Raw genomic sequence first — 13,185 nt, 5'->3', positions numbered from 1 at the left:
ACAGATGAATCTTTCACAATTGCCTTTATGGTTAATAACCTCTCTTCCATATAGAAAATTTAGTTTTCTATTTAAGTTAAAGTGTATTACTGATCATCTGTATTGCAATTCTTATTTTTTTTTGGTTGTTTCTTATCTATTTTGCACTTTGACATGGATAGAATGTTAGATTTTATACACTTACGTGGGGTTAATTTATTAATCATAAAGGCGTTTGTAAAATGGTTATTAGTTAAAAAAAACTCATAAGAATAGAATGGTTTTTTTTTCCCCTTATTTTTCTAAATTAAATATTGTGATGGTTTGATATATTGAGGGAAGGCATTTTATTTAAAAATTATGAAACTTTGGAAGGCTGTGCATGGCACTGGTGGCAAATGGAAAATGGATAGAAGAAGAAGAAGACTAATATATATTAAATTCAATTTCATGTCAAGCACGTTCAAAGCGGTGCCCAACCCAACCATTCTCAGAAACACAAGGAAAAATTCAAGCAATAAACATCGCCTTTGATGAATTTGGACTGCCAGATGAACCAACCCAACAATTTTCAATTCAAAATTGCAATCATGGCGTATCTAGAATTTGATCTCATTCCCCTTACGACTTACGCTTATAAATACCTGATTTTCTTCAAACCCATCACCGGAAAATGGCGAGGAAACACACCCGATTGCAGAGGGTGAGAGTTTCTCAATCCTCCTCCGCTTGTTTTCAGGTCTGTTTCCGGCAGATTCGAACCAGACCAACCGCCGATTCGATTCAAAATTTTCAGAGGGAGGAACTTTTAGGGTATGGGGCGGATGGGTATTGCACGAAATCTGTGGCTCTGACTGGTAATAGAATAATGATTGTGGTTGATTCTAGTTTTGAGGGTAAAGGAGCTCTTGAATGGGCTCTGTCTCATGCTGTTCAGAATCAGGATTCTATTATTCTTCTTCACGTTTCCAAATCTTCAAAACAAGGTTAAAACTAGGTCTAATTTTTGTTGATTAGCTATTTCTTCTAAATGGGATTTCTGTTTTTCTGAAGGGGTGTTTGATGTTTTGCAGGCGTTGTGTTTGATGAAAAGCTTGACATGAAGGCTTATCAGCTTCTTCTGTCTTTGAAGAATATGTGTCAAATGAGAAGGCCAGGAGTAAGTTTCTGTGTTGTCTTCCATTTTTCTTTTCCATATGAGTCTAGAATGGAAGATTGATTGTTATGAATAAGGCACAATCAAAATTTAGTGTAAGAATATGTTGTCATGTCTTCCGTTTTCTTTTCCGCATGAATCTAGAGATGAAGAGGAGACTGATTGACGGGTTAATAATGAGTAATATAGAATCAAATTTTTAGTGTAAGAACATGTTGTCATGTCTTCCATTTTCTTTTCCACATGAATCTAGAGATGAAGGGAAGAGTGAGTTCAGGTTAACAATGAAAAATACATAATCATAATTTAGTGTATGTTGCTAACTAAGACAATGGGCTCTTGGTATTTCTGTATTACTCAATGTAATAGTAAGATATTGTCCCTCTAACTTAATCCGTTAGTTTTGCTTTTAAATTCTACAATATGATCATGTCATACCAATAGGAGAAGCTTTCCTTATTTATATACTAAAGATATTCTCCATTTCAAAGTTCTAAAACATATGGAAGTCTGTTTGTGTAACACCCTGATGACCCCGATATTCCCCTGTGACCTGGTTATGTTATCCTCCCTTGCCTTAAATGCTTTTTTCCTCCCTTGCCTTGAATGTTTTTTTTTTAAAAAGTGAAAGTTGTTCCACAAATCAGCACAGGTTTTTATTAGGATGCTTTGTCCTTACTCACATGCATCCTAGAAAAATTTCTAGGAGGTCACCCAACACAGGATTGCTCCAAGCTAAGCACGCTTAACTTTGGAGTTCCTATGATTGAGCCACCAAAAAGGAAGGTGCACCTTGTTGGTATAGGTAGTAACTTTCAAACTTTTTAAGCCTTTCTTAACCATACTTTCATGTCCTCAGGATCCCTCTCATTCGGATGTGATATCGGTTCATTTATGTACCCCTTCTGAACTCGGGTCGTTACATGTTTTTTCACAGTTTGCATCCCTAACATAGCTTATGTGGGCTGATGGTTTCTACCATGTCATCTTATCAACACTCTTTGTTCTATTTGTGATTGGGTGCAAATTTGAATTTTTGGCTTGGATATCAGTTCTTTTGTAATTATAGCCTCCTTATGATTTTAAACAATTGGAGGGCTCTTCTTGTTTGATTTTGCTTTAGTGGGGGGTTTCCTCAACCCCCGCCCTTAGGCTATTCCTTTCTTTCTTGGTTTAATGCATTTCTCTATTTCTTATATATATAGATAAATCAGTTGAATGTGGATAATAAGCAGAATGAGTTAACTAAAGAAACATGACACTCAAAAAGAACCCAACTGAGATACGTTACAATGAAAATTAAGCGGAATGCATTATTGTTTAATTTCAGGTTCAAGTAGAGATGGAATTTCTACAGGGGAAGGAGGTGGGTCGTGTGATTGTAGAAGAAGCAAAGAAACAGCGAGTTTCTCTGTTGGTTCTTGGGCAAAGAAAGCAATCCCCGTTCTGGTCACTGATAAAGAAGTTCAGTACAAACAAGAGAAGGAATCATGATGGGATTGTGGAGTATTGCATCCAAAACTCTTCATGCCTGACAATTGCGGTGAGGAGGAAAAGCAAGAAACTAGGAGGATATTTGATCACTACAAAAATTCACAAGAATTTCTGGCTTTTGGCATGAATCTGTATGTTAGAGTTTCTTCTTTCAGCTGCCATTGTTGTTTTTGTAGAGAGAAACAAGATCGAAACGTTGAGGCTTCTGATATTGTAAGTCTTATCTGGCCTCACTTTTTGCTTCTTCTATGACGATGGAGTGGCAGTATTACTCAAAAGTAGAAAACCCAGGAAAAGAAAATTACGTAGAAATTTGTAAATTGATCTTCTTTTTCGACTTCCTTGTTATTTGATTCAAGCTAGAAGATTATCATAGATTCGGGAGGGAGCCTTTGTTGTCTCTGTCTTATAGGAGAGAGTATTAAAATTCAGTCTTTTTGGTAAAATATTGAATTAAAAAGTGAAAACTAATTGAAAAGGATACTTTAAAAGAATCTTCCTCGATGGGATATGAAGCTAAATTTAATGAAGACAGTTCTAGTCTTGAATTCCCAAAGAAGATATAATATTACTTACAAAATTTTACACTAGAATGACTCCAGAACAAGAGGTTCTTATTAACTCCATATCCTCCACTGCTTGTTTTCTTATTGAAGAATACAAGTCTTCTGTCATCCTGAGTATAGCTTAACTAGTGAAGACATATTCTATCAAACAAAAAGTTAGACTTTCTTTTTGTCTTTCTCGTCATGTTTAGTTTGAGGATGCACCGAAAGGTGGAGCCCGCCCAAGCAAATCTAGTTTTTGAGATTGTAATGACCAAACTATGGTATGACAGCAGCTTTGCTTTGTCTGTAAATCAGAACGAACACATTTTAGCCACAGAATTTTCAGTGACTCAATGGTAAGAGAAAAACCCAGTTGGATTCCGACAGGTACAGATAGAAACAGGGCCAAGTTAATCTCAGTTTGTACCCTTCACATTTTACACTTCTGGTCTGTATAGTTAAGGCTCTGAAAATTGAGAAATCCCCACCTCAAAGTTTAGTAGGAAAAGACTCTTTATACATTTTTGCTTGTGTGTTGTTCGGCTAGTCTTCCCTATCCTTTCTGAAGTTGAGATTGCAGTTCTCTCTCTCTCTTTTTTTTTTTTTTTTTTTTGGTAATTTCAAAGGAATAGTACCTTTAGCGCTAATAATTAAGCTCTATAGCAACATTTTTAAAGAATAGCAAATATAACCAAACCTACTAGTAATAGACTCTATCGCCGATAGACTCCTCTCAGCGATATAGTTTACCATTGATAAATTTCTCGATCTGGATCTAAATTTTGCTATATCTGTAAATTCTTTTGCATTGTGCTATATCTGCTAATACTTTAGACCTGATTGCCGTATTTGCAACTGTCATTTTCTTTAGTACAACTGTGGAGATGGAGGAGGGAGGAAGGTCATGTCAAGTACCGTTGAATTAAACTCACCTTGCCAAGTTGAGATTGTAGGTTAAAGGCTTAGTAGGAAAAGACTGTTGGTACATATTTACTTGTGGGTTGTTTGGCTACAGTTTTTTGTTATCCTTTCTGAAGTTGGGGATTGAAAGGTATCCCAGGTTAGGCTGAGGGAAGTAGTTGGGTTTTGGGTGTAGGAGGTTGTGATTGCTTAGTTGATTCATGGTAAAAACCAAACAGAAAGCTAAGGTTAAATGTTGTGTCGGCGCAGGGCATGGTTTGTTTTTCACAGCACCAACATATTTTTTCTCTTTTACTCGATGGCTGATTAAAGTTGTCTTAGATCTTTGAATTCTCTCTTTTCCTTAATTTGGGCGTAACAAAAATCTTCCTTCTGACATTCCTTTTGGCTTTTCCTTTTTATTATTATTTTTTTAATCATAAAATTTCCCATTTCGTTTTTGGATGTCTTGAAATATTAATAAATTGGGTTGCCATTAATTTTTTTAGAATATTCAAAACCAAAGTATGTATATAAAATATAACCCTACAACTTACATAAACTATTTGAATTTGTATATGGACTCAAATCCTCCCATTGTTATTTGAATCTTAGGAAATTTTCACACACCCTATAAATTATTGGAAAATTTACCTTTTTGGTTTGAGTTTTCAGTATATTTTAATTTATTGCATATTTAAATGTATTGTCATGGTAAATATATTAGTGGAATATAAAAAAAGAAAATAATTAAAAGTAGGTGCATGTAAAAGGATTTGAATGTGGTCCATTTGTAATGGGTTAAGATCCGACCATTGTGCTAGATAATTATTTTGATCACTAAAATTACTTGTTTTGTACTAATATAAAAATACTAAGAAGGATTCGAGCTCCCTGAGTCTAGCATAGACTTATGGTAAATTTGTCCTCGAGTTTAAAAGATTTCTAGCTTTCTAGTGTTATTTGTCTGGTTGCTAGAAGTAATTTTATTTTTTGTTTATTGTTTTTTTAATTTTAGTGTTGATGTGGCATTTGGAATTAATAAAATAACTTCTCTCTCGTCTTTCTCAATCTTTTTTGCTCTTATGACGGTTGATGAATGAGTCTATGGGCTTACGAAGCCACTGGCTAGATTCAAGAAATGTGTCATTAGTGCAAGTTCATCTTGCCAGGGAAAAGTTTACAGTATAATATTTACTACTCTCGTTTATAATTTGACATGTCATTAAATGATATATTCATTTATTTCATGAACCCCATATAAATTTTAAATTCTACTTGTGTGGTAAGCAAGGTTCAAAATATTGATGTCAATAAAAATTTCGTGAAACTTTATGAAAATCAATAATAATTGATAGAAATTGTTATAATTAGTTAATGAAACTTTTGATTGTGACTTAAATAGACTATAATTGGTCATTTTTAATCATCATTTCTATAAAGTAAGTCAACAATTTAGATTTATATTTCTAAATATCTCTGTAAATGTCAATGCAATAGTAGAAATTTAAAAAAGAAATGGAAAAATAATTATAAAATAATATAAGTTTAGAAATATTTTGAGGTAAAATGATGTGAAAATAAACATTTTGTATGGTAAAAGAAACAAAACTCTCATCAATTCAATTTTAAGACGAAATGATGTGAAAATTTAATTGAAAAAAATTTGAATGGGGTTAAAAATAAATATAGATTTTTTTTTTTTTTTTTTTTTGTGGTTTTTTCAAATTCAATTTCTTTAGGAATGAACGTTTTGAATTGAAAATGAAGCTGAAAATTGAGAAAAGTTGAAAATAAAAAAAAGTAGCATATTGACAAAGATTTATTGTTCCTAAAAAATGACATTGGAGTAAAACTATATAATTGCGGGTAACTAAGACTATAAAACTAAAAAAAATTGAGGTGGACTAACGTAACTGATTCTTAAAAAAAAAATTGAATTTTTTTCAAAAATTCTCGAAATTTCGTCGAAATTGGAGAGATGAAATTTCTCCCTACCGAGATTCCAAAGCCAAATTTGGATGAAAAATTTTCACCAAGATAGCAGTAAATTGAGATAATATGAAAAATTGTAGCATTTATTTTTTTTCAAATATTGTTTTATTTTATTTTATCTTATTCAAATGCCACGTCAATGTTAAAATTAATCAATAAAAAGAAACTACTTTGTTATAATTATAATTATTTTTAGAAATTTTGTAATGGTAGCACCATTAGATTTGAGATTTGCAAATGTAGCACATTTAGTAAATATTTGCAGATATAACCATCTTTGACCAATTTTGATAATAATACTTTTATTTTCCCAAAACTGCCCTTATTTTAACTTTATGTTTGGGCACCTATTCCTTTTCTTCAATCATTTGTTTTCATCTTAGTCATTGATAATCATATCATATTATTTTTATCGATGATAACCACCGGTAGAATTTTATATAAAAATAGAAATCTATTGATGACTATTATTGATAGAATCTGTATAAAAATAAATGTACGTCAGTGACTATCATGGATAAAATTCTATATATAAAAACAAAAATTTCATTGTTATGCAACTTTAAATTTACATAAATTTACATACTTAAAACTATACAAAAGTTCTACAAAATGTAATGTATAACTAAAGTTGAAAAGGAAATTCCAACATAATTTGATTCACTTGGAATATTTTAAATTAAAAGTTGGAACATAAATAGTCTTCATCCCTAGAGATTGTCATATTTCTTTTCAAGAAACTTTCTTATGGTCTTTTTTCAAAATTTTTTGGCATTATCCAAGACTTTTCTTGTTGGTTTAGATTTTTTTCATAATTTAAGGAAATGGAGGAGAAATTGATGATGGTTTTTTGAAGTGAAAAATGATTTGACAAGAGAAAGAGATGACCGTTTGACATTAGTTAAATCTAAGATGAATTTTTTGAGATGTCCATTGTAGACTTTTTAGTTTTCTAAATAGTTGGGCTGATTTTTGTATCATATTTACAATATTTTTTTAGGTTGTGCTATGAATATTATTAGTTTGAGCCTGATTATTATTTATACAACCAACCTTACATTTATAAAGATATCATTGTTTTTAGTAAATTATTTTTTTTTTGTCTACATCTTTTAAAAACAACAATTAAAAATCTTTGCAATGTCAAGTACACATGTCAACCATTAACCTAACTCCATCTTTCAATTTTGTATTTTCTTCACCATTTAGTACCATGCTTAAATTGATATAATTGTTTTATACAAATATATGATACTTTTAATTATGTTTTTTTAGATAACTTTTAATTATGATATATAAGTCTAAAGGAAGAAACTAAATGAAAATAATCTATATATATATATATATAAACCTTATTTTATAACGAACAAATAACCCAACAAACAAATATATAAAAATTTCAATTTTATTACAAAAATCTATAGAGAAGGAAGATCAAACCTAACCCAAGAGAAAAAGAAAAAAGAAAAAAGAAAAAAGGACCTTTGTAGTTAGGAAGCTGAGCAATCGTAAATTTTGATGTAATTTGGCAGTGTGGCAACGATGGGGTTACAAAAAATTGCATTTTGGATGGTAATTAGCATTGAAGGTAGCCTCGCTGGCTCATCAGGCAACTACAAAACCGCAGCACATGCTCCCATGAGCTGTGCTTTTCCTTAGCCTATGCCCCCCATTCACACCCCTTTTTCATCTTTTGGAGCAACCGTTTTGTGAAATTCTGAATTTGATTACTGCTAGCTCACACAGATCAGCCTTTACTCTTATTAGTCTTAGCTTTGTAGGACTGATTCTGATTCTGGGTACTGATTCTTTGCCTTCTCTTGGGTTTTTAGATTGAATTAAAAGGTGGGTATTTCTCAGGACTGAAGAGGGTGTATTGACTTGATCGAGATTGAGGGCTACAGTGGTTTTTAGTGAGCAAAAAAATCGATATGCTGGAAGTTATTCTGTTTTTTGATTGAATCTGGGAGATGGGTCGGTTTGGATTGTTGATTTCGTGTTGAATTGAGGGAAGTAATCGGTGAAAGATGAGGCGGCGGCCGGCTGACTTTCGCCGCCCGGTTCGACGGAGGTTTTCGCATTGGATCTGGGCGCTTTTGGGGGGTTTCACAATTGTAGGACTCGTTTTGTTTGTAGTTCATCATAATCAGAGCGAAGATCGTATCGAACAGCCCGTCCTGGTAATGCTTCCTTCTGTGCACTTACTCTTCTCTGCGTTTTCAGCTTCTTGATTTCGATTGGATCGATATCTTCATACTCGTGTTTGGCTAAATCATTGTTCACTCTGCTGCTGTTACATCAATGAATTCAATTGTTGTTGTTTTGACTTGAGGTTTCTGAGCTCAATATGATCTTAATCAGTTCCTTTACATCTTAATCACGTTGTTCTTTATGCATGCCTTCATTGTCATTCCCTGGATGTTTCAATTAAGTTTTCTTGTACAATTAGGAATGAGAATTGAGTTTGTATCAATGGCTATCATAATACTCTGGCCATCTCTGTTCTGTCTTTTAAACATTTATGGATATCAAATTTGTAAAGCAGTCTTCCTGGCAAAGAGTGTTTGATATAGCTTGATTAATATGTTGAGAAGTTTGGTTTGTATCGATTGTCTACTGGTTACTGCACTTATGAGTATTTTACAGGTGGTCCTACTTTCACAAAGGACCACAACTTTAGAGTTGCTAGGACATAATTAGGAGACAATTTTGTTATTTACATTTGCTTATACCTTGATATGGATGTTACTATGAACTGATGTGAGAATTAATGAGGTAATTGTCTGCTTCGACTCTTTAGTCAATGAGATGGAAGTGGTTGGCAATGGCAGCTTAAAGTGGATGGACAAGAAATAAATTAAAGTTAAACAACGTGGTCATGGCTTTAAATGCTCTGTTTTAAAAGAAGAGTAATAATTAATAAAGAATGAGTAAGAGGTGAAACTCTATTTGTTTGAAGTAGACTTGGTGTGGATAGACAAGAGATAGATTAAAGTTGAGCAAACTAGATCTCGGGGATGCATGGGATTTCTGTTGTTAAGTTGTCAATATCTCGTTGGAGTAATTCGAAGAATAAGTTTTCATGGTTTTAGAATAATGTGTTTAGAAAAGGGTAATGGGAGGTCTTCAGTTTCATGGTTTTGGAATGTTTGGTGATAATCAGTAATTACTGTTGTTTGAATATCATTGCTTGAAAGAAAATTAAAATAAAAGTTCAGATTGCCCTTACAGGGCAATGTGAAATATCATATGATGTTTCTGGTTTGACTCTTAATTACAGTTTCTTCTGAAACAATTAATCTATTCCATTTTCTGCCTGTTATTTGATGATGTTAAATTTTCAAGTGGTGTTCTTTTATGGTTTTAAAATTAATTTGCATTGCAATGGCTGCTGATCAGATGTTATATAGAATACAAAAAAGGGATAAAACATGAAGGGTTTAAGTTGTTGCAGTGAATTATTGACTGTGGTAAATAGTTGCTTATCATTTTATAGAATATATAGTTCAAATTGGTTGAGACAACAATCACTAGTAATCTCAAAGTTGCGCCTGAAGATGAGCAAGGGAAAAGGAACTCATAGTAATAAGAGTAATATATATATTTATGTATTAGCAAATGCTGTGATTACCAGGTTCAATATTTATCTGTGACACCCTTAAAAAACTTTTGTATCTCTGATGCACAACACCTTGACACACCCAATTTCACCTTAGAAGCACAGGTATGGACATCAGCCATGACCCAGTGGAGAGGGAAACATGTAATTTTCTAAAAGGATTAGGATTCGGACACATAAAAGTGTGTATATTGATCGAGTGCTCTGGTTGTATCTCCTCATGTCCAAACAATGATTTTTAGGACATGTTCGGGAGTGATTTTGAAATGGTTAAAATTACTTTGAAACATGACAAATCATTCAAAATAATTTTGATGGTAGAAAAATCATGTTTAAAAGTGTAAATCCAAACATTAAATAGATTTTGAATGATTAAAGAAATGTTTCATTGACTTTGAACATGACAAAAGTGATTCTAAACTTTTTAAAATCACTTCCAAACATGCTCTCGCTGACTTGGACTAATCTAGTAATCTTAGATATGAATGAATTGTGTATATCAATTGTCACTCCTCTTCACTGGAAGCCAATTCACCACAAACAATTGACTGGCAGCATCGTTTTCCCATTGATGGCTGATGGGGATTTTTCTAAGAATGTAGTGGCTGCGAGTGCCTGAGCCCTCTTTAAAGTTTTTCCTTCTCTTCTTTTTTTCTTTGCATATGATGGCCTGAATGTTGATTAGTTGATTTTTGACATGACCCCTCTTTCTCCAGGAGAGAAATTCAAGAATTGAACAAGTTGCTCATGACAGATTAAATTTCACTGAAGAAATATCGAGTGCTACATCATTTTCCCGGCAATTGGCAGAGCAAATCACACTTGCCAAAGCTTATGTAGTTATCGCCAAGGAGCATAGCAATCTTCACCTTGCTTGGGAGTTGAGCTCTAAAATCAGAAGTTCCCAGTTATTGCTTTCAAAAGCTGTGATGAGAGGAGAACCCATCACTCTGGAGGAAGCAGAGCCCATAATCAAAAGCCTATCCTCTTTAATATTCAAGGCACAAGATGCTCATTATGATATTTCAACTACAATAATGACAATGAAGTCTCATATTCAAGCCCTTGAAGAGCGGGCTAACGCTGCGACAGTACAAAGCACAGTGTTTGGGCAACTTGCAGCTGAAGCTCTTCCAAAGAGTCTTCACTGCCTAAATGTGAAACTCATAGCTGATTGGATGAAATATCCTTCCTTTCAAGAAATGGCAGATGAGAAGAAAAACTCCCAGCGAGTCGTGGATAATAATCTGTATCATTTTTGCATATTTTCAGATAATCTTTTGGCGACATCTGCTGTCATCAATTCCACTGTTTCTAATGCTGATCATCCAAAACAGTTGGTCTTCCACATTGTCACGAATGGGATTAACTATGGAGCTATGCAGATTTGGTTCCTTAGCAATGATTTTAAAGGGTCCACAATAGAAGTCCAAAAGATTGAGGACTTTTCTTGGCTAAATGCCTCTTATGCTCCCGTTCTGAAACAAATGCTCGATCCAAATACACGAGCATATTATTTTGGAGGGCTTCAAGATTTGGCAGTTGATCCAAAACTGCGAAACCCGAAGTACCTGTTGCTATTGAACCATCTTCGGTTTTACATTCCAGAGATCTATCCACAGCTAGAGAAGGTAGTGTTTCTTGACGATGATGTCGTAGTCCAGAAAGACCTCACACCACTATTTTCTCTTGATATGCATGGAAACGTGAATGGAGCAGTCGAAACCTGTCTCGAAGCATTTCATCGTTACTACAAGTTCCTGAACTTCTCTAACTCAATCATAAGCTCAAAGTTTGATCCACAGGCATGCGGATGGGCCTTCGGAATGAATGTTTTTGATCTAATTGCATGGAGGAAAGCAAACGTTACTGCTCGGTATCATTACTGGCAGGAACAAAATGCTGATGGTCTGCTTTGGAAGCCAGGCACTCTTCCTCCTGGTTTATTAACCTTCTATGGGCTAACGGAACCACTTGACCGAAGATGGCACGTCTTAGGATTGGGTTATGACCTGAACATCGACAACCGTTTGATCGAGAGTGCAGCTGTAATTCACTTCAATGGAAACATGAAGCCATGGTTAAAGCTGGGCATAACCAGGTACAAGCCTCTTTGGCAACGTTACATAAACCAAAGCCATCCTTATTTTCAAGATTGCATTACAAGTTAAACTGTACTACTAATTGATTGCAAGTCACTCGAGCAATCTCTTTGGCGCTTCCAACACATTTCACCAATGCTTTCATTGTAGATTCAAAAAGTAGACAATTTTGACTTTGTTAGGAGGTTTTGTTTACTCCACCCTAGTTTCTTGAGAAGAGAAAAAAAAAGAGATGATTTTTATACATTAGAGAAGTTAAAATGTAATGAGGAAAATGGCCCTGGGAATCCATTTTTGCTCCCATCAGCAAGCTGTAGATTTTCTTTTTTTCTTATTTTTACTCCCCTCATTGTCTGCAAGCTATAGATTGTTATTATTTACTTGTCAATTTCTTTAATAATTTGTTCGAACATTTTAGTTATGTAATTGAAATCGATTTATTGTTCATACATATGCTTATATGCTTCAGCTCAATCGTTCCCATTGAATCAAATACCATCTGGGGTTAGGCTTTTAACCTTTTTTCTGAAATTATGTGGTTTTTTTTAGTACAATAACGGTAGAGGGCTTCGAACCACAAACATCGTCGTTAATAACACTCTCGTATGTTAGTTGAGTTATGTTCGCTTTGGCTTTTTCGAAATTAGGTTGAATACAAACAAAAGAACAAACCACCATCCTTGAATGAACTTATCCTCTAAAATCCATGTTGTATGACAAATAGATCTACCAGTGCACCCTTCAAAATGATGGCTTTGATGTTCCAATTGGGATCTTATCTTGTTTTATTACATCAAGCTTAGGAGAGTAACATGAAAGCTATAAATATTTTCTTCTTTGGGTCTTTATTTATTTGTTTGTTCAATAACGATAAAAAAAATTCTTCGAGATTGTCTCTTTTGTGGGGAGCATGTTCCACTGCCCCTTTTAGGAGGTGCTATAACATAGGGAATTTTAAGTACTCGGAATTTCATTTGAACATAAATTGAAGGTTAATCTCCACCGTTAGTTTATTATAGATGTTTTTTCCTTTTTCTTTTTTACTTTCTTATTTACTAGCATTATTACTATAAATTTTGAAAACATACTCAATTTAAGATTTTCTAAAAGTAAAAAAATTAAAATTGGATAAATAGAAGTACGGACAAGATAATAATATTTAAACTTAAATTGATATTATGGTTGTAAAATGTATTGTAGGAAAAAAGGATTCTGTGATTTGTAGCATTACTTCCAGTATGAGCAACCTTGATCTTTTCAAGAACACTTTTCTTTTTGACATTCTCAAAAGTGCTTTAACTCATTTGAAATCGTTATTCTAATAATTGTGAAGTTGAAGTATTTTATACAGCTCCTTTGTTCCACCGACAGATGGTGGCCTTGAGGTTAGCA

At 33.6% G+C, this 13,185-nt stretch overlaps 2 protein-coding genes across 2 annotated transcripts; both read left to right on the top strand.

The window, feature by feature from the left end:
- The first annotated feature begins 370 nt into the window (after window positions 1-370).
- LOC120071709 lies at window positions 371-3,036 on the top strand. The gene is made up of 3 exons (XM_039024089.1): window positions 371-965; window positions 1,053-1,138; window positions 2,466-3,036. Exons 1-3 carry the CDS (start codon window positions 653-655, stop codon window positions 2,754-2,756), a joined length of 690 nt encoding a protein of 229 aa, XP_038880017.1. The 5' UTR covers window positions 371-652; the 3' UTR covers window positions 2,757-3,036.
- A 4,491-nt stretch (window positions 3,037-7,527) lies between these two features.
- Window positions 7,528-12,240, top strand: LOC120071372 (hexosyltransferase GAUT11). The gene is made up of 2 exons (XM_039023617.1): window positions 7,528-8,252; window positions 10,408-12,240. Exons 1-2 carry the CDS (start codon window positions 8,100-8,102, stop codon window positions 11,860-11,862), a joined length of 1,608 nt encoding a protein of 535 aa, XP_038879545.1. The 5' UTR covers window positions 7,528-8,099; the 3' UTR covers window positions 11,863-12,240.
- Window positions 12,241-13,185: the final 945 nt, after the last annotated feature.

Source organism: Benincasa hispida, chromosome 2 (assembly GCF_009727055.1).
Source record: "Benincasa hispida cultivar B227 chromosome 2, ASM972705v1, whole genome shotgun sequence".
NCBI classification, from domain to species: domain Eukaryota; kingdom Viridiplantae; phylum Streptophyta; class Magnoliopsida; order Cucurbitales; family Cucurbitaceae; genus Benincasa; species Benincasa hispida.
This window is presented reverse-complemented; position numbering and strand designations above follow the sequence as displayed.

Coding starts and splice junctions, on each gene's coding strand:
- LOC120071709 (XM_039024089.1), top strand. CDS start 653: ATGGCGAGGAAACACACCCGATTGCAGAGGGTGAGAGTTTCTCAATCC. Junction 966..1,052: donor TTCCAAATCTTCAAAACAAG/GTTAAAACTAGG, acceptor GATGTTTTGCAG/GCGTTGTGTTTGATGAAAAG. Junction 1,139..2,465: donor GTCAAATGAGAAGGCCAGGA/GTAAGTTTCTGT, acceptor GTTTAATTTCAG/GTTCAAGTAGAGATGGAATT.
- LOC120071372 (XM_039023617.1), top strand. CDS start 8,100: ATGAGGCGGCGGCCGGCTGACTTTCGCCGCCCGGTTCGACGGAGGTTT. Junction 8,253..10,407: donor GTATCGAACAGCCCGTCCTG/GTAATGCTTCCT, acceptor CTCTTTCTCCAG/GAGAGAAATTCAAGAATTGA.